This window comes from Delphinus delphis, chromosome 15 (assembly GCF_949987515.2).
Source record: "Delphinus delphis chromosome 15, mDelDel1.2, whole genome shotgun sequence".
NCBI classification, from domain to species: domain Eukaryota; kingdom Metazoa; phylum Chordata; class Mammalia; order Artiodactyla; family Delphinidae; genus Delphinus; species Delphinus delphis.
In genome coordinates this window covers 12,104,539-12,123,719 of record NC_082697.1, presented here as the reverse complement: position 1 = coordinate 12,123,719, position 19,181 = coordinate 12,104,539, and the positions used below count along the sequence as shown (strand labels likewise).

The following is a 19,181-nucleotide window of genomic DNA, read 5'->3' as shown; positions in this document are numbered from 1 at the left end:
AACTTTTGAGAACTGCTCTCATTGATTAATAAATAAGAAGCATTTCGTCTTGTATTTGTTTGATAGACCAGGTGAATAAATTTACAGTGGCGTAGATGTAGTTCACAGCACTTGGCTTTGATGTAAAATTTTTAAAGAGTTCAGGAATTACAGCTACTCTCCATGTTTATGATAGCGTTGAAGTTGTATGTTTGAGTTTTCCGTTTTCTCTTATGTGAGGATGAAGAGGAAGCAGGCTTATTGGAGCTCTTAAAATCCCAGATTTGTGATAATGCCGCACTCTATGCACAAAAATATGATGAAGAATTTCAGCGGTACCTGCCTCGTTTTGTCACAGCCATCTGGAATTTACTAGTTACAACAGGTCAAGAGGTTAAATATGACTTGGTAAGGTGATGGTGGAGACAAATAATTAAGACATCCCCTCCCCCCCCATGAAATAAATGGTTCCGTTTGCTCTTAAAAATATGCTTATTTTTGTGTTTTATTCCAGTTGGTAAGTAATGCAATTCAGTTTCTGGCTTCAGTTTGTGAGAGACCTCACTATAAGAATCTATTTGAGGACCAGAACACGCTGACAAGTATCTGTGAAAAGGTTATTGTACCTAACATGGAATTTAGAGGTAATTGTGGCAAAGTGTAAAGCTTTTTCAGGAGATTAATTAAAAGCTTGTTTTTTAAAAGAGTATGTTAGTATAAATTTAAGAATTTAAGAAGTCTTCTCTGTGTTGCTTTTTGTAACATATTCAGTCTAAGTTTTGTTGGATTTAGTATTTCACCAAGGCAGAAGCTATTTTTGAACAGTTGACTTGAGACAAGAAGTGATTGATGACTTTTAAATACAGAGTTGAAGCCCACCTAGTTTGTGCTTAAGGTTAAAATAGTCCTAAGAGTCTGTATTTGTACAAAATGTCTTTCTGATAGTTGGGAAGAGCAGTCATTAGATCATTCATTCAGGAACAAAATGAGGAAATAAAAGTGTAACGTGGGGTTTTATTTCCTTTCCTTTTTTCATAAAACTATATGTAAAGGACAGATCTTTAATCTGATACTGTCTGTCCTACTTGTTTTGGTGTTGAAATGACTGTTTATGAAATAATGGTGATAGTAGTTGTTAGGTTGTTTGTTTAATGTCCTTATCTGGCAGAATAACAAGTTGGCATCCCTAGATTGGTCTCCCAACACTTTTGAAGGTTGGTGATGAAGTCCAGTTCTGTGGACGTTCACATTAGAACAAGTGAGCCTATCTCGCAGCTGTATGCATTACCTATTACCTAATCTTTCAGGGTAGCGTTTGCTGCTCTAATGATTAAGAGTATATGAAGTAGTCATTTGTTGGGAAAGAACACTTTGCTGTAAAACATGGCAATTCCACATACTCTTCTGCACACTCAACTGTAAAGGTAGAATGACTTGCCATGTCTTTCAAGAGGTGATCTGAAATGTCATCTTGCTTTGTAGCTGCTGATGAAGAAGCCTTTGAAGATAATTCTGAGGAGTATATAAGAAGAGATTTGGAAGGATCTGGTGTGTATTTTGGTTTTTAGCTGTTGGTCTCTTAGCAAGCCAGTTTTAAAGTTGCTCTCTGTCTAATAAATACGGGGAGGTGAGGGAGTCCTGATAAGTGTGTCATTTCAGCTGGCTTTCATTGGAGAACTGTTTTCCTTCTTTAACTTGTACATGGTAGAAAGCAGCTCTTTATACGAGCTATATCAAAGTATCAGATGTAGAATTACTTGTCTTCTCTTTTTTATATACTTATTAGTGTTTATCGTACTATTATGGTCTTTCAGTTTTGTTCTCATTTTACATTTGTGGGGAATTTTTTCATTGTTTTTGTTGCTGTTAGCTCTCAGATGGCAATTTGTTTTCTTATAAACTTGGTCGGTTGGTGGTGGTTTCTTTCTCCCATAATGTATTTCCCTTTGATTTTGTAGATATTGATACTAGACGCAGGGCTGCTTGTGATCTAGTACGAGGATTATGCAAGTTTTTTGAGGGACCCGTGACAGGAATCTTCTCTGGTTATGTTAATTCCATGCTGCAGGAATATGCAAAAAATCCATCTGTCAACTGGAAACACAAAGATGCAGCCATTTACCTGGTGACGTCTTTGGCATCAAAAGCCCAAACCCAGAAGGTGAATCCTTTCAGTATATTTTTATTTCTAAAACATAGTTGTTGGTACCACAGAAGTCAAAAAGAAGTGATATATATTTCTGGTTATATAGCCTACTCTGTTAGATAATGTGTCAGTTCTGATTAGAATTCATATGGTTTCCAAAGATGGCTTTATACTGATGTATTAAGCACTTAAGTTTCTTATGGACCAAAATATCAACAGATGCCACACTTGCTTCCTTAGCTGAGGCTCAGTATATAAAACGTGCTAAACTTAAATTTAGCTGTTCTTTAACTTAGGGAAGTTTCTTTATTATCTATTAGGATAGTCTTATATGTAAGTAGTTTGTGTTTTGAAGTATTCATTTCCATCTTCAACCTGGTTTTCTAAAGCTGCCTAAATTTGCAGTGTGGTAAATAATTACAGATTTTTCATGTTATTTCACTGTTATGAATTTGTTTTTTAGCATGGAATTACACAAGCGAATGAACTTGTAAACCTGACTGAGTTCTTTGTGAATCACATTCTCCCTGATTTAAAAGCAGCTAATGGTGAGTTTTGTGAAATGTTTTTAGTACAGCTTACACTATACCTGCAGTTATTTAAAAATACATTTATTTATTTATTTATTTGTCTGCACCAGGTCTTAGCTGCAGCGTGCAGGATCTTTTAGTTGTGGCATGTGGGATCTAGTTCCCTGACCAGGGATCGAACTCACGTCCCCTGCATTGGGAGCGCAGAGTCTTAGCCACTGGACCACAAGGGAAGTCCCTACACCTGCAATTTTTATTTTTAACTAAAAAATGAGTACCGTTACAGCTCTATATCACCATGATACTGAAAGTGGTGGCTCCTATCCTTATTGCAGTTACTTTATTGGATAAAATCTCAAATGGTTGCCCCAGATCTTGCCCAGGTGAAATTAACTTTCCATAAAGAAAATGTCTCTTATGTAGAAGGAAAACAGGAACAAGTGAGACTAAATTGTCACTGTATATTTCTAATGTACATATAATAATGCACTAGAAATTATACTTTGGTTTTTGTTTTCCTTCTCATTTAAAAAATGAACTCTTGGGGGACTTCCCTGGTGGTTCAGTGGTTAAGAATCCTCCTGCCAATGCAGGGGACACGGGTTCGAGCCCTCACCCGGGAAGATCCCACATGCCCCGGAGCAGCTAAGCCCATGCGCCACAACTACTGAGCCTGTGCTCTAGAGCCCACGAGCCACAACTACTGAAGCCCTCATGCCGAGAGCCCATGCTCGGCAACAAGAGAAGCCACAACGATAAGTCCACACACCGCAACGAAGAGTAGCCCCCACTAGCCGCAACTAGAGAAAGCCCGCGTGCAGCAACAAAGACCCAATGCAGCCAAAAATAATTAATTAATTATTTAAAAAATGAACTCTTGGGAATTCCCTGGCAGTCCTGTGGTTGGGACTCCGTGCTTCACTGCCGGGGTTCAATCCCTGGTCAAGGAACTAAGATCCCACAAGCTACATGGCGAAAAAGAAAATAAAAATACAATATTGGGTTGGCCAAAAAGTTCGTTTGGGTTTGTCCAAAATATGTTAAGGGACGAACGAACTTATTGGCTAACCCAATAAAACTAAAAAAAAAAAGAACTCTTAAAAATTGAAGTAAATTTAAAGTACTTGAAACTAATAAATACTAAGGATACTTTCATATGTTTACAAAAATATGTTGATCAAGAGATATTCTTCTAAAACTTTGTGGAAAATTTAAATACACTAATAGGTAGGGATAATATTACAAAGAACTTCCATGTTACTATCATTCAGCTTCAGGAACTTTTAACAATTAGCCGATATTTTATCCCTTTCACTAACTTACTTCCCACTACTAGTGCAAGCTCCTCTAGAGAGACTTGCTCTTGATTCAGAATAGCTTCAATTTTGGAAGAAGATACTACTGTTATTTCATGGTCCAAATCATTTTTGTTCAATTACATAAGTAACACACGTTCATTTGTAATGAAACTTAAAGATAAGGGGGAAAAATAAAATTATTTATAAACTTACCAGTATTAATAGCTGTGTAGTAGATCATTATATAATTAAGCTTTAATTACTTGACATTTTGTTTACCAGAACCATGTTTTTAAAATCTGATAATGTTGTCACTAGTTTGGGAGTTAACAGTCCTTAGCACTAAAATAACTGTGACTTTTTTTTTTTTATATAGTGAATGAATTTCCTGTTCTTAAAGCTGATGGTATCAAATACATTATGATTTTTAGGAATCAAGTAAGTTGCTTTTCATTTATATATTATATGCCACTTAATCTCTTAAGAGTTTTATTGTATACTGGCTTCTCTTCCCTTCTGTGCAATCATTCGATATCCACATCTAACAAAATTAACAATAACTCCTTGAACTTACGATGCCAGTAGAGACTGTCATACAGAGTGAAGTAAGTCAGAAAGAGAAAAACAAATATTGTATATTAACGCATAAATGTGGAATCCAGAAAAATAGTACAAATGAACCGGTTTGCAAGGCAGAAATAGAGAGACAGATGTAGAGAACAAATGTATGAACACCAAGGGGGGAAAGCAGGGGTGGGGCGGGTGGGATGAACTGGGAGATTGGGATTGACATACATACACTAATATGTATAAAATAGATAACTAGTAAGAACCTGCTGTATAAAAAAATAAAATTCAAAAAAATAAAAAAATAAAAAATTAGGATGCCAGACCATGATTAATTTTCCTCAGTTTCTCTAAAATACTGTTTTACAGTGATTTTATTAAAATTTGGGATCCAAACAAGGTCTACACGTTGCTTACGGTTGATTATGTCTCACGTCTTCTAATTTACAACAGAGGGGTCCTTCTTCCCCTTTCTTTATTCATGTCATTTTTTGGAGAAACCAGTCATTTACCTTGCAGAGTTTCTCATTCTAGTTCTGGCTGATTGCATCCTCAGAGGTATGATTTACCTCTTGTTCTCTGTTCCCTGTATTTCTAAATTGGTAAATCTGGAGGCTTGATTAGATTTTATTCCTCTGGTAGGTGGGGGGTGGCGAGAGTTTGTCACTGGTATACTTTGCTTCATTTCACTAGGACACGTACATTGTCTCATCCACTTTCAGTGATGTTAAGAGTGATCATTGACACATTTTTTAATTGAGATCTAGGTAACCTAATATAATATTCACCATTTTTAAGTGTATACTTGTGTGGTTTTTAGTATGTTTATTTTTTTGTACAACCAACACCACTGCCTCATAGATTATTTAATTACCAATTTGAATGGGAAAAACAGGATAAATGTTTGTGTGTTTTTCCCGTGTCAGTTCAGAGTAATGAGTTTAAGTGCCTTACCAGCCTCCAGAGGACAAATGAGTGTTTTTTTGACTCTCTAGTTGTTCCTTCTTTGGCCAGTAGGAGCCCCATTATGTAGGTTCCTGTGTCCCCTTGACACACTTAGTAGCCTTTAACAGCTTCCCTTCTTTCATATATGACAGAATATTCCATGTTCATCTTGTACATTTCCTGCCCCAGACCTGAACTAGCCACACTTGAAGGTGGGAAATTTTATTTAGAGACTATAATCTAGGTGCTAGGGAAATTGGTTTTAGGCTTTTTCATAGGAGAGAGCCAGAAAATAAATAATACCAATATTATTACTAAAGTAATGGTGCTGAATGCTGTTTGATTTCTTTGTGTTTTTTATATCCTTCGTATATTATCCTATTAGGCATGTATAGTCAAGAAATACTATGTTTAAAGCAACTTGAAATTATTCTTTGTGCATTTTTGCCATTAACTTGATAAATAATTAGATTCTTCTGTTTGTGGGGTTTTGTTTTATTTGGGGGGGGGCATGAGAAAGGTTACTTTACACACCTCCAAAGTCAGGCATGGTACATTCAGAAAGGTCTAGCTTTCCTCCCTGTTCCTTCTCTCGTCCTAAAAGTAACCATTTTTTACCAAGTTTTGGTTTATGTTTCCATTAGTTAATTTTAAAAATATACCCTAATACTGTCCTAGATATATTTATGTATTTCCCCTCCTCCTACACAGAAGAGAGTATGCTAAACACGCTGTTTATCACTTTGGTTTTTTTTCTTTTTTGGCCGTACCACGTGGTTTACAGGATCTTAGTTCCCCAACCAGGGCTTGAACCCGGGCCCATGGCAGTGAAAACTTGGAGTCCTAACCACTGGACCACCAGGGAATTCTGACACCTTGCTTTTTTTCACTTAGTAAATCCTGGATGTCATTCCATGGTAGTATTTACACAGTTCCCTCTTTTTTTTTTTTTTTTTTTTTTTTTAATTTAAATAGCATAGTACTCTGGGTGGCTCTCCTGTGGTTTACTCAACCAGTCCCCCAAGAGGTAGATGTTCTGGGTGTTTTCTAACTTCCACTATTTTAAATAATGCTAATTATTTGAAACAATAGCTTTGTATGTGTCACATAGTGTTTTTGCCATTGTAACTTTGAGATAGATTCCTAGAAGTGACGTTACTAGATTAGAGGGTAAACTTATATGTAATTTTGCCAGATCTTGCCAAATCTCCACAGGGGTTGTATCATGTTGCATTTAAAAAAAAAAAAGCACCTATTTCCCCAAAGATGTTGGAATTTTGCCATTTTGCCAAACTCACAGATGTGAAATGGTATCTTATTGTAGTTTTACTTTGTATTTTTCTTAGAGTTTAAAAGCTTATCTTGCCATTTATTTATTTATTCTTAGTTTTTATTGGAGTATAGTTGATTTACAATTGTGTGTTAAGTTTCAGGTGTACAGCAGAGTGAATCAGTTACACATATATCCATCCTTTAGATTCTTTTCCCATATAAGCCATTACAGAGTATTAAGTAGAGTACTCTGTGCTATACAGGAGTTCCTTATTAGTTATCTGTGTTATATATAGTAGTGTGTATATGTCAGTGCCAGTCTTCCAATTTATTCCCCCCCCCCGCATCTTTCCATTTAAAGGGCCATTTTCATTTCTGCGAACTATCTATTCATATTTTTTGTCCATATTTCCATCTGATTGTTGGTCTTAATTTTTAGAAAACATGTAATTTCCTTCTGATTATTATTATTTTTTAATGGTAGAAGATATATTATTTCATCTACCTATATATGTTCTCAGGCACGATCAATTTTATTGATTCCACTGGACCAATAAAAGCTAAAAGTCAGTCCAGCAAGTTCACTGAGACTCTGGATCCACCCCTTCAAGTCACTGATGGAGTCTTTTGGTCACAACCCTTTCCTTGTTAAAGCTCTTCACAACAGCTTCCCAAACATGTTCAGAATCAAAATACCCTTCACATTTTTCATTTCTTGATTCATATATTTTCCAAATAGTTTGAACCGTGAATAAGAATTTGTGGATCCTGAAGTATCTAGTTTTACAACATAAATCTCCTTTATAAAACTTTATCTTCATATCATTCCCCATTTTGATCAATCACATTCAATTCAGGCTCCAGCCAACTGTAGCACTCTCGACCAGAGAAAGGAAAACAGACCCACACCTGGGGCTGCCCCTTGTGCAGGAGTACTCCGTTTCCTATGTTGGAAATGCAGTGGGCATTTTTAAACCACCGATTATTCCACCATTAAGTTATCTGCTGTTGTCTGTTTGAAGATCACAACATAGAAATTTATTAACAGCCACCCCCCAGGGAAGACAGATAAATTCTATTAGTTCTATCTACTTCAGGGCTGAATACCATTTTGACAGTTAGCTGTGATGGAGAAAGAGTGTAGCTTACATTTACTAAGTTTTTACTGTTTGTCAAGTACAGTGTTAATGCTTATGATGGAATCCCACCTCATTTGACTTATACACATTCAGTTATTGGGCCTCAGCAAAGAGAATGAAAGAGAAAAACTCCACCACCTAGTGCCTGTCAATGAGCAGACACCCCCCAGAGTGGGGAGACTCCAATCTACTCTTCCCTCAGTGAGCCTCGTCTTTTTTTTTTAATTGAGAAATAATTGACATTAATTTCAGGTATACAACATAATGATTCATATTTGTATGTATTGTGAAATGATAACAGTAAATCTAGTTAACATGTCACTATACACATTGACAGAATTTTTTTTCTGTTGATGAGAACTTCTGAGATCTGTTCTCCATATGCAGTATAGAAGCAACTGTAGTCACTGTACATTGCATCCTCATGACTTGTTTTGTAACTGGAAGTTTTTACCTTTTGACCCCTGTCACCCATTTCATCCACTCCCCGCCTCTGGCAACCACCAATCTGTGCTCCATAGGAGTTTGTTTTTCTGGTGTTTTTTTTTATTTTTTTTTTTCCTGTTTTGTTTTTTAAGGTTCCACGTGTGAGATACATGGTGTTTGTCTTTCTCTATTTCACTTAGTATAATGCCCTTAAGGTCCATACATATTGTCGCAAATGGCAAGATTTTCTTTTTTTATGGCTGAATAACATTCCATCTGTGTGTGTGTGTGTGTGTGTGTGTGTGTGTGTGCGCGCACGCGCGCGCACGTGTGCACTCCACACTTTCTTTATCCATTCATCCACTGATGGACACTTAAGTTGCTTCCAAATCTTGGCCATTGTTAATGCTGCCTGTGAGCTTGCGGGTGCCTGTAGCCATCTCTGTGTCTTCTTTGGGAAAATATTCAGGGGAATTCCCTGGTGGTCCAGTGGTTAGGATTCAGCGCTTTCACTGCTGGGGCCTGGGTTCAGTCCCTGGTCAGGGAACTAAGATCCTGCAAGCCATGCAGTGTGGCCAAAAAAAATAAGAAAGAAAATATTATTCAGCTCCTCTGCTGAGTTAATTGGATTGTTTTTTGCTGTTTAGTTATATAATCCTTCTGATTCTTAACACTGTCACTTTAATTTTAGTGACACAGAAAACAAAACAGCACAGTTCGTCTTACTCCCTCCAGTACCTCCACCAAATTACCCTGCAGCCATCTTGTAAATTATTTTAAACACACAAGCAGGAATAGAGAATAATTTAATGATACATAACCACCACAAATCTTAACTCCAGGCCATAATTACTTAAACCTACACACACAGTGGAGGGACGCAGGGCACGCCCTCCCCATTCCCATTCTATTCTCTTTCTCCCCAGAGATAATGAATGAATTCAGTGTAAGTGATTATTTATGGCTTTACACGTTTGTTTCCACAAAAATTCTATAGTATTACATAGGTGTAAGTTTTTTATTTATTTAAATGATACCCTACTATAGGTATTGGTCTACATATCTAGTTTTCTTTTGTGCTTAACGTTGTTTTTAGTAGATGTGTTAGAGTTCATTTTTAATAGCTGTGTAGTATTTTTTTTTTTTTTTTTTGCGGTAAGCTGTGTAGTATTCTATCATAAGAACATGCCACAGTTTATTTCCTGTGGATGATTCTTCAGTTTCTTGATTTATACTTTTTATGTGTCTTTGACAGGTATCTACCAGGGTTACATGCAACCTTGTGAAGCTGTTCTGTTTTAAAGATTAAAGGATATGCTAAAGTTTTAGAGGTTTTTAGTGAAGATTAGTATGCTTATGTTTATGCCATTCCCCCCCCCCCCTTTTCAGAGGAGAAAATGAGGCACAAAGAGCTTGAATGACTTTTCTAAGAAATACTTGCTAGTGAAAAGTATGGTTCTAAGATTAATGAAATCTCTGCTTCTCCATGATATTATTATTTTACCCTAACCATAGTTTTATGCTCAGAGAAAGAGAATTGGAAGAGTGAGTGTGAGCTGAACCATTATGTGAAGGTAGAAGTTTTGATTTTTTCACCTGTATCATCTCCATTGTAATAGTGGCTGAAAAAAAAAACACTTTTTAGAATCAGCAAGTCACTCTCTTAGAGCTGTCTTTTACTCAAGATAGTATCAGTGAGTTACAGCATGTATATTGTTTTTTTCAGGTACCAAAAGAGCATCTTTTAGTCTCTATTCCTCTCTTAATTAATCATCTTCAAGCTGAAAGTACTGTTGTTCATACTTATGCAGCACATGCTCTTGAGAGAATGTTTACTATGAGGGGGCCTAACAATGCCGCTCTGTAAGTATTTGATGCAATATATTTTTTCATCTCGGGGTGAAGACCATTCTGTACTGGTCAAAGATATCTCAGTATATTCATAATTTCATTAGTAGTTAAAAAAATAAATGTGTATATTTTACTCATTTATACTATGCCTCGTTCCAAAAGGATTTGAGACTGCATGCCAGAGTAGACACATTCTGACAGTAAAGTTAAATGGAGGAAATTGGAGCAAAGGAAAATAACTGGGGTGTGAGGTTAATAAACAGAAGTGTGTCAGAGGATCCTGTACAGTAGGTAAAGAAAGAAACTTGTGGATTTTATGTGGAGTCCTCTAGCGGCCAAGGCAGAGAGAAACTTGGTGAGTTAAAATGTCCATAATGTCCATGAGATTAAAATTAAAAGTTATTCAGAAGTGGGCCTTTGTTAAGGGAATACAGTGTAGTAGCCCTGTTCATAGCAACATCATGCAACAGAGTTATTTTCACCTTGCTGTTTTTGTGATCTTATTTAGTGCTGAGACATGACACAGCTGAGTGAAAGTAATTCTCTAGGGTCCAAGGCAGTAGCTGTTGTGGCCTGATCCAAGGATAAAATGCAGAGGATTGGGTGGTCTGCATGTCTTTCAGGCCTTTTCTTCAACAGTGTTATTTCTTGAAACAGCTTTGGGTAAGAGATGGAAAACATTCTAGGTTCTTTCTTTCATCAAGAACTTGAAGTACAGATATGTACAGTGGCCAGTTAAGGGTTGAAAGGTTATCCTTTAGGCGAGTTAAGCCAGTACCTGTCTTCAGGCCCAGAATTTATGCAGAAAACATTTCCGAACTTGCTCCACCTCCAGGAAAGCTAGATGACTGAGAGTCCGGGCTCTGTTCTCGATGGTGACAGATGTGATCCAGGGATGACCTCAACAGCCGTAGACAATGTTGGGTTTGCTGGGTTTGTTTAATTGTGTTTGGTCCCAGATATGCCTTCTTAGGAACTTAACATGAGCACTCATAAAAGCAATATTTTCCTAAGCTGTCTTCCGACTGTCAGTGGTGGGAGATGGCTCACTTTTATGCCAAGAAGTGTGATTTAGTAGTTGCGAAGGGTGTTCCAAAGTGACAAGCTCAAGAGTTGGTAGTGACTGAAAGCTGTTTTTTCATCTATAGCTTTACAGCTGCAGAAATCGCACCGTTTGTTGAGATTCTGCTAACAAACCTTTTCAAAGCTCTCACACTTCCTGGCTCTTCAGAAAATGAATATATTATGAAAGGTAGGCCGTTTCCCTGGTGTACAGACTATAAGTATCTAATTTCAGACTACAGGGGTGGTAAACACTCTGAGTTGTACTTCAGGTTATGTAGTCTATGAACCAGATACTGTTTGTCAAGCATTAGGTAGGTTTCAATATTTTTAAATGAAAAATAGTTTAGTTTGTTGGTGTTTTCAGAAAAAATTTTACCCTAACTTGATATAGAACTCCTCTTACTAAAGAAAAGGTAGCAAACTCCTTTTTTCTTTTCCTAGGTTGAAATTCTTGAGGGCAAAGATGAGCTCAGACAACATTTATTGACGGCATGTTCTGCTAGGTCTTGGTGTGAAACCTGGGTGTATTTGATAGACCCCGCACAGATCCTGCCTTCATAGAAATACTGCCAGGGACACAGGCAGCTGTTAACAATCTGTCAGGTGCTCCATTAGGAGAGTGTTTTGGGAACAGCTCTGGGACAGTCTTAGTCTTACTTGCGGTTGCATTCCAAGAGTCTAGCATGGTGGATGACTCATAGGAAATGCCTTTTTTTTTTTAATAAATTTATGTATTTTTGGCTGCATTGGGTCTTAGTTGCTGCACACGGGCTTCCTCTAGTTGCGGCGAGTGGGGGCCGCTCCCCGTTGTGGTGCGCGGGCTTCCCACTGTGGTGGCTTCTCTTGTTGCGGAGCACGGGCTCCAGGCACGCAAGCCCCAGCAGTTGTGGCGCTAGGGCCCAGCTGCTCCGCGGCATGTGGGATCCTCCCGGACTAGGGTGTCCCCCGCACTGGCAGGCAGACTCCCAACCACTGCGCCACCAGGGAAATCTGGAAATGCTTTTTAATTCCCAGTGCCTGTGGCTTGGTCAGGACGGGGGGTGGGGGGGGGTGGGGTGGGGTGTGTGTGTGTGTGTGTCTGTGTGTGTCTGTGTGTGTTTTCAGCACTGTATTTCTCCCAACAGTGATGTGTAACTACTTTTGTTGAATATCCATTTAGGGTTTGCAGGAGCGCCCAGTATGTAACAGCTTCCCAGTAAATACTGTTGTGTGAATGAATGTGAGGATTCTGTGCCAGCCCAGAGGAGGGGCGCTGATCCATCCTGTAGCCCTCAGCTTTCTCTAGCAAGTGATATCTAGGCTGAGGTGCGGGATAGGTAGCAGTTAGCTACTTGGAGGGTGAGTCTTTGGCGTCACTGCAAAGTCGAGGAGGCAAGAAAGGATAACTTTCTGTCTATCCTGTGTGCCTAGCATACAGTAGGTGCTCTACTTAGTAAACATCTATTCTGTTTGTGCAGAAATAGCCATCATATATTTTTAGCTTGATAATGTATTTCTCTCCTGTGCGCAGTGTTTTTAGGTGTCTGTTAATGAGCAGTTAATTCTGTAATATGGGCCTTAGCTTTACGTGTATTTTTGGATTTTTCTCAGGCTCCTAGTCTCTCTTTTGGGGGGTGATGGGCAAGTGGCCTTCTCTTTCAGCTTCTGGTAGGCTGTGATCATACTTCCAATAGGCTAGAGGTAAAATTTCATGCCACTGATTTCTAAGTAAAGGAGACTCAAAACAGACTCCCTTCCACCTGCTGCCCGCCGTGTCCATCCACTACTTCACCTGCCTCCTCTTGGTCTGCTTCTTTAGCCACTTCATTATTTTTTATTGTCCCTTAAGCCTTCTGGAAATAACACTTCCCAGCTAAATTTTGTTGCCAATTTGTTGGTCTAATTTTAAAAGGGAGGGAAATTTAGATGATTTTTAAATGTAGAGAGCTATCTGGGGGTTGTGTAAGAGTCTTAAGATTTTAGTTTATGAATCAGTGGACTTTTTTCTCCCACTAATCACTCTTTTATTCTGAAGTTTAACTATTTGTTTTTGCTCTTTTCATATTTTACAGCTATCATGAGAAGTTTTTCCCTCCTACGAGAAGCCATAATCCCCTACATCCCTACTCTCATCACGCAGCTTACACAGAAGCTATTAGCTGTTAGTAAGGTAACAGAACCAGTTCTGAAAGTGCAGTTGCTTTTTAACCTAAATGCTTCAGACTGTTTGAGCCTCAGAACTCCCTGGCAGTCGGTCGGACAGAGAGAGCTCTGTGACTCCTTCCCGACCAGCAGTTAATGTGTGATTCTGAAAGTGTGGGGTGACAGAGATGGGAGCCTGGGCAGAACTCTCCTTTAAGTGTAAGCTCAGAGACTTTAAAACATTTTATTCTCGCTTTAAAAAGTAACGGGTTCATTGAAGAGAATTGAGAAAGTACAAACAATCTGAAATGATCTTAGATGGAAGAAGTAGGCTTTGCACCAAATGGACACAAAAGCAGCTATTCAGACTAATATAAAATGATGACTGAAGTCCTTGTGTCTGTTCTTCCTGACTCATTTCCCCAAAAATAAAATTCACTTTCTTTGATCAAAGATTTTAGATATTTTGATCCATATTTAAATATTAATACCAAGTTTTAGAAAATAAATCGGTTTAAGGCTAATAAAATTCCTTTGTAGACGCTTATTCTTAATTACTCTATGATAAGGAGATGAAGTCATAGGAAGTATTAGAGAGACTCAAAATAGTGATCCTGTTTGCACCAAATTCTGGGTAAGGGCCTTGGGCCTACTTGGGTTTGGGGGAATTGAGAGAAAACAGACATAGGGCCTCTCCACTTTCACCTGCCCCTGTACATACACACTTATCTTCTGAGTTCATCAGCTTCATACGGTAGCCTTCCAAGAAGGATTTTGTTTGAAAAAGAAAATTGAAAATGATATGAAGGATTGTCACGGTGCAGATACAGACATACTGAGGCCCACAGAGGTTAAGGTTTGCCTGAGGTCCCACACACGGCTAGTGGCAGAGTCAGGCCTTTTATATCCCTGCTCGTTTCTCCCACCGCTGTTTACAGTGACGACTCTAGGAGAGCACACAGGTTTAAGAAAGCTCCTTGCAAGCGCTGGGAGCTTGGGCTTACGTAGTCACCTCCCCGTGATTCGGAAGTGTTTTTTCATAAGTAGACTTTTGCTCATTTTAAAAAAAAAAAATCCAAACAGGTATTAGTATTACTTCATTTTCTGAATTTTAAAGGCACTGTAAAATTTTAACATATATGCAGGCTTTTTAGTGTAATTTGTGGGGTTTTTTTTAATATTGATTTAAAAAAAAATGGCATCTCTTTCAGTGTGCTTTTAGTAAGGTTAAATGTTTTAGGTTATTTTTAATATAGTCAATTGGATTATTAGAGTCATAAGCTTTTTTTTTTTAATTTCAGAACCCAAGCAAACCTCACTTTAATCACTATATGTTTGAAGCAATATGTTTATCCATAAGAATAACTTGCAAGGCTAACCCTGCTGCTGTTGTAAATTTTGAGGAGGCTTTGTTTCTGGTGTTTACTGAAATTTTACAAAATGATGTGCAAGGTAAGTAAAAGAAAGTTATTTTTCTAGTTGAATAAAATTATTCAAGTGATTATAAAATGCAGTCTGCCTAAGAGATATGTGCCTTTTGTGTCAGAGTCATTAATTCTGAAGCTGACAGCTCTGTTTTTACTTTTATCAACAGAATTTATTCCGTATGTCTTTCAAGTGATGTCTTTGCTTCTGGAAACACACAAAAATGACATCCCGTCTTCCTATATGGCCTTATTTCCTCATCTCCTTCAGCCAGTGCTTTGGGAAAGAACAGGAAATATTCCTGCTCTAGTGAGGCTTCTCCAGGCATTCTTAGAACGAGGTTCAAATACAATAGCAAGTGCTGCCGCTGACAAAATTGTGAGTCAGATTTTGATGTAACTGTAATTTTCTAAGGTAACTGAGAAAAACTAGGGATGGCAGATTCTTTAAACTTTTTAAAAAATTTCTTAAACTTAATAAAAAGGGAATTAATTAGAACATGTAACAGAATTAATTAGTAGAAAACATTAATGTATATTTTATTAGAACTAGGTATCCTTTAGTAATATTTATCTCTGGTGGAAACTAAAAGAGTAAGAGCCAAATAGGTTAATTTCAGGAACTTAACTTTAAAGGCTTGTTGTGTTTTTTTTTTTTCCTCTACACTTCAGAAGTAAGAAAAAGAGAAAAAGGGTTAGATTATGACAGCATGCACCCTTTTCCAAAATATATCACCTGTTTAACTTTTGGAACAATTAATCCTTGTTGCTTCTTTAACTAATTATTTAATCTAATTTGTTGTAGCCTGGCTTATTAGGTGTCTTCCAGAAGCTGATTGCATCCAAAGCCAATGACCACCAAGGTTTTTATCTTCTAAATAGTATAATAGAGCACATGCCTCCGTGAGTATGAATATAACCTCATTGTACATTTAATTGAGGCTTCTGTTAAGTACTCAGAAAAATGCTGAGTTTATATTGTTGCTTTTTATTCACTTCTTTAGTGAGTCAGTTGACCAATACAGGAAGCAAATCTTCATTCTACTATTCCAAAGACTTCAGAATTCCAAAACAACAAAGTTTATCAAGAGTGAGTAAAATCATTTTGGTGTTACTATAGAAATAATGAAGGAAAGAGGCTAAAAACCCTTAGACTTTATATGTACATATAAACCTTTTAACAGTTATAAATTTTATATATAAAATATTTTAAGATGCTCGTATTCTTCAAGCACTAAATCAGTTTCAATATATTGTGTTCCAGAGGTTAGTTTGTAAGTTTAAATATCAAAACATTTTTCATTTTTAATAGAAATATCATAAAGAAATATAAATCAGAGACTGTATGTAAAGCCTTTTTATGACTGTAGTGTAAAGGCAGCGATTCTGTATGTTAAATTGTATTAAAAGGCCAGTATTGATGCCAAAGTTAGTCATTGGGTTTTAATGATTTGTGAATATTTCATTTGGCAGACTTTCACTAAATCACTTATTTAATGCAGTGAGTCCTCTGTATTGATACTCTGCACCTCCTTTCAACAGGTTTCTTAGTGTTTATTAATTTGTATTGCATAAAATACGGGGCGCTAGCACTACAAGAAATATTTGATGGTATACAACCAAAGTAAGTCTGTTTTCATTATTTATTATCCTGTTTTTAAAAGCAAAACATTTGACCTCTTAGTCTCTATTTTATAGATGACTTTATAGTTCTTGATGCACAGTGATAGTTATCTTTGTGGTTTCCAAAATATTCTTGGGGGGTTGGGTTGTAAAGGAAATACTGCAAACGTTTTCCTAATTCCCGAAGGTCTCCACACCCCCCACCCCCCCACCCCCGCCCCCTGCCCCCTGCCCCATCCCCCGGCATTCTCTACAGCCAGTGTTCTATGTTGTGTTTAGACAGCTGGCATTGTCTCCCGGAGCCTGCCTCTCTGTTAGAGCCAACTGTGATTTTTCAAATGAGAAGAGTTTGGATCAGTGAAATTTTGCTTTTGACTTAGTATATATGCATAAGAATGTAGTTAGGCAGCATTTCCCATGTAGTAGGGAAAGGAAGGATGGAAAGGAGGACAACTCCTTGGAGAAAAACTTTCCGCATCTGTATTGTACCAAAAATAATTCCAGATTGATTGAAATGTAAAAAAAATGAATTAACCTGAAATGTACCAGAAAATATGCTTTTCGAGCTATAGGAAATTGTGAGGAAATCAGCAGTTTCATTCAGTGCTGGTGGTGCCTAAGTTGGTATGGTCTTTCTGCAGAGCAAAAAATACGTACTTGTTACCTAGAGCATCAAAATGTCCATGCTCTTTATCTACTATTTCCACTTGAAAGAATTTAATAAAATAAATTCTTCATAAAATAATGAGAGTATAAATTGAGAATTTTACATTGAGAATCTTACAGCATTTAGAATTATTAAAAACTTTACTGCTAGGATGTTTGCGACAACATTCATAGGCCAAATCATTTTTTTAAAATACAGCCATTAACATTTACATACTTAAAGGTATGTAAGCATAGAAAGTTGGGAAGCTTATAATCCAAAAATGTTAAAACTAGTTAATGCTGGATGGTGGGGTGATGGTAATTCTTTTTTTCTTATCTGTTTTCTGATTTCTAATTTTTCAAAGATTTCATGAGTAATTTGTAAAAACATACAAGACCAAAAGAATGGCTGTAAAGATTTTCCTTGAGCAGAGGCTTAAGGTAGTATTCACAAAAGATGATGACAGTTGGTCACAGAGTAGAGGTTTGATGTTTTGTTCTGTCATTTTTAGGTCTCTCCCATTCAGTTGACCAAAATTAACAGCCTTATTTTGTATTTTGTTATATTCATAAGGAGTCGCTGAGCATAAATAATGTAAGCATCTCACTGTTAAATTAGACTATAGTGGTATAATGAAATACTGAATGAATTTATTTTGCATTGATTCATAGAATGTTTGGAATGGTTTTGGAAAAAATCATTATTCCTGAAATTCAGAAAGTATCTGGAAATGTAGAGAAAAAGATTTGTGCGGTTGGCATAACCAAATTACTAACAGAATGTCCCCCAATGATGGATACAGAGTATACCAAGCTATGGTAAGTACTCCATGCTAAGGTGTTTTGGAAATTACAGTTTCTTTCCCCTGTGACTACAAAATTAACCAAGCTTATTCTCTTGGGAGCCAAGAGAATTTGGTTCTGACCTCAGCCTCCCCCCTAGCAACCATGAGATCCAAGACATGACTTGTGGGTTCTTCTGAGCCTACCTAGAAAGATCTTGTTTCCTGATTAACTTTTTTTTTTTTTTGGCCCCGCTGCACGGCATGTGAGATCCTAGTTTCCCCAACCAGGGATCAAACCCATGCCCCTGGCAGTGGAAGTGCAGTCTTAACCACTGGACCTCCAGGGAAGTCCCCTGATTAACTTTTCTTTGTAGGGGAATTCATGGACCCCTTTGAAAAGCCTGGTGAAAGTCCGTGGTTTAGATGATCTCTAAGACTTTCATGATAGTCACTCGACTAAACCGGCCTAAGTCCTTAAGAGGAGAAACTGAATAGGCCAAGAGAAGGTTTATGTGCTTGTGCTTGATGTCTAGCTCGATGTGCAGACCTAGCTTTTCTTGACCTTTTGCCTCTCCCTTACTATGGTTTCACTCAAGTAGCCTTCCGTCAAGTGACCTGACAACTTGAAGCTTATTTCTTCTGACTTAGAAGCATTGGATTGCCTTGGTCTGGCTTGATGCCATATGGCCTTCTAATCAGCCAGGCCTGGGTCACTCACACAAGCCAGCTTTGGCAGCTCTGGGAAAGAGACATTGGGGTGCTGTGGCCAGAAGAACTGAATGGTTTCTGGTTAGGCATAAGCACCATTTCATTCGTAATTTCAAAGGTCCCTTATTACTCTGGAGACTACGAGTCTACAGTCTTACGTCTCTGAGGAAGCTGCTCCTTATTGTTTAAGTCTTCAGAGCAGTTACTTCAGTCTTTTTGTCATCTTCCAATCCAGGACTCCTTTATTACAGTCTCTGATCGGCCTATTTGAGTTACCTGAAGATAATACTATTCCTGATGAAGAACATTTTATTGACATAGAAGACACACCAGGATACCAGACTGCCTTCTCTCAGCTGGCATTCGCTGGGAAAAAAGAGCATGATCCTGTAGGTCAAATGGTGAACAACCCCAGAATTCACCTGGCACAGTCACTTCACAAATTGTCTACTGCCTGTCCAGGAAGGGTAAGTGTCTTTCTGGTCAAAGAACTCTTGTCATTCATCTTCCCATTTTTGAAGGCATGAAAGCAGTTGAGTTACTTGGGGATCCCTTAAACCATTATTGGTGATGGACTGCCCTTCTCAGAGCTGTGGCAGCTCCCCCGTAGAAGGGCGGCAAGTGCGGGGGCGTTGTGTTTGTACGTTGGGATCT

The 19,181-nt window shown here is 37.8% G+C and overlaps 1 protein-coding gene across 1 annotated transcript in view; it reads left to right on the top strand.

Moving 5' to 3' along the window:
- Positions 1 to 19,181, top strand: part of CSE1L (chromosome segregation 1 like) — a 41,879-nt gene that overhangs the window by 21,983 nt on the left and 715 nt on the right. Inside the window, exons 9-24 of the mRNA XM_060033439.1 lie at positions 220 to 387; positions 494 to 623; positions 1,462 to 1,527; positions 1,938 to 2,140; positions 2,589 to 2,673; positions 4,330 to 4,391; positions 10,029 to 10,165; positions 11,302 to 11,405; positions 13,270 to 13,367; positions 14,641 to 14,791; positions 14,934 to 15,142; positions 15,569 to 15,666; positions 15,768 to 15,853; positions 16,306 to 16,387; positions 17,707 to 17,853; positions 18,763 to 18,994. Of these exons, the coding sequence (XP_059889422.1) occupies positions 220 to 387; positions 494 to 623; positions 1,462 to 1,527; positions 1,938 to 2,140; positions 2,589 to 2,673; positions 4,330 to 4,391; positions 10,029 to 10,165; positions 11,302 to 11,405; positions 13,270 to 13,367; positions 14,641 to 14,791; positions 14,934 to 15,142; positions 15,569 to 15,666; positions 15,768 to 15,853; positions 16,306 to 16,387; positions 17,707 to 17,853; positions 18,763 to 18,994 (2,058 nt within the window). The remainder of the gene's footprint in view (positions 1 to 219; positions 388 to 493; positions 624 to 1,461; positions 1,528 to 1,937; positions 2,141 to 2,588; positions 2,674 to 4,329; positions 4,392 to 10,028; positions 10,166 to 11,301; positions 11,406 to 13,269; positions 13,368 to 14,640; positions 14,792 to 14,933; positions 15,143 to 15,568; positions 15,667 to 15,767; positions 15,854 to 16,305; positions 16,388 to 17,706; positions 17,854 to 18,762; positions 18,995 to 19,181) is intronic.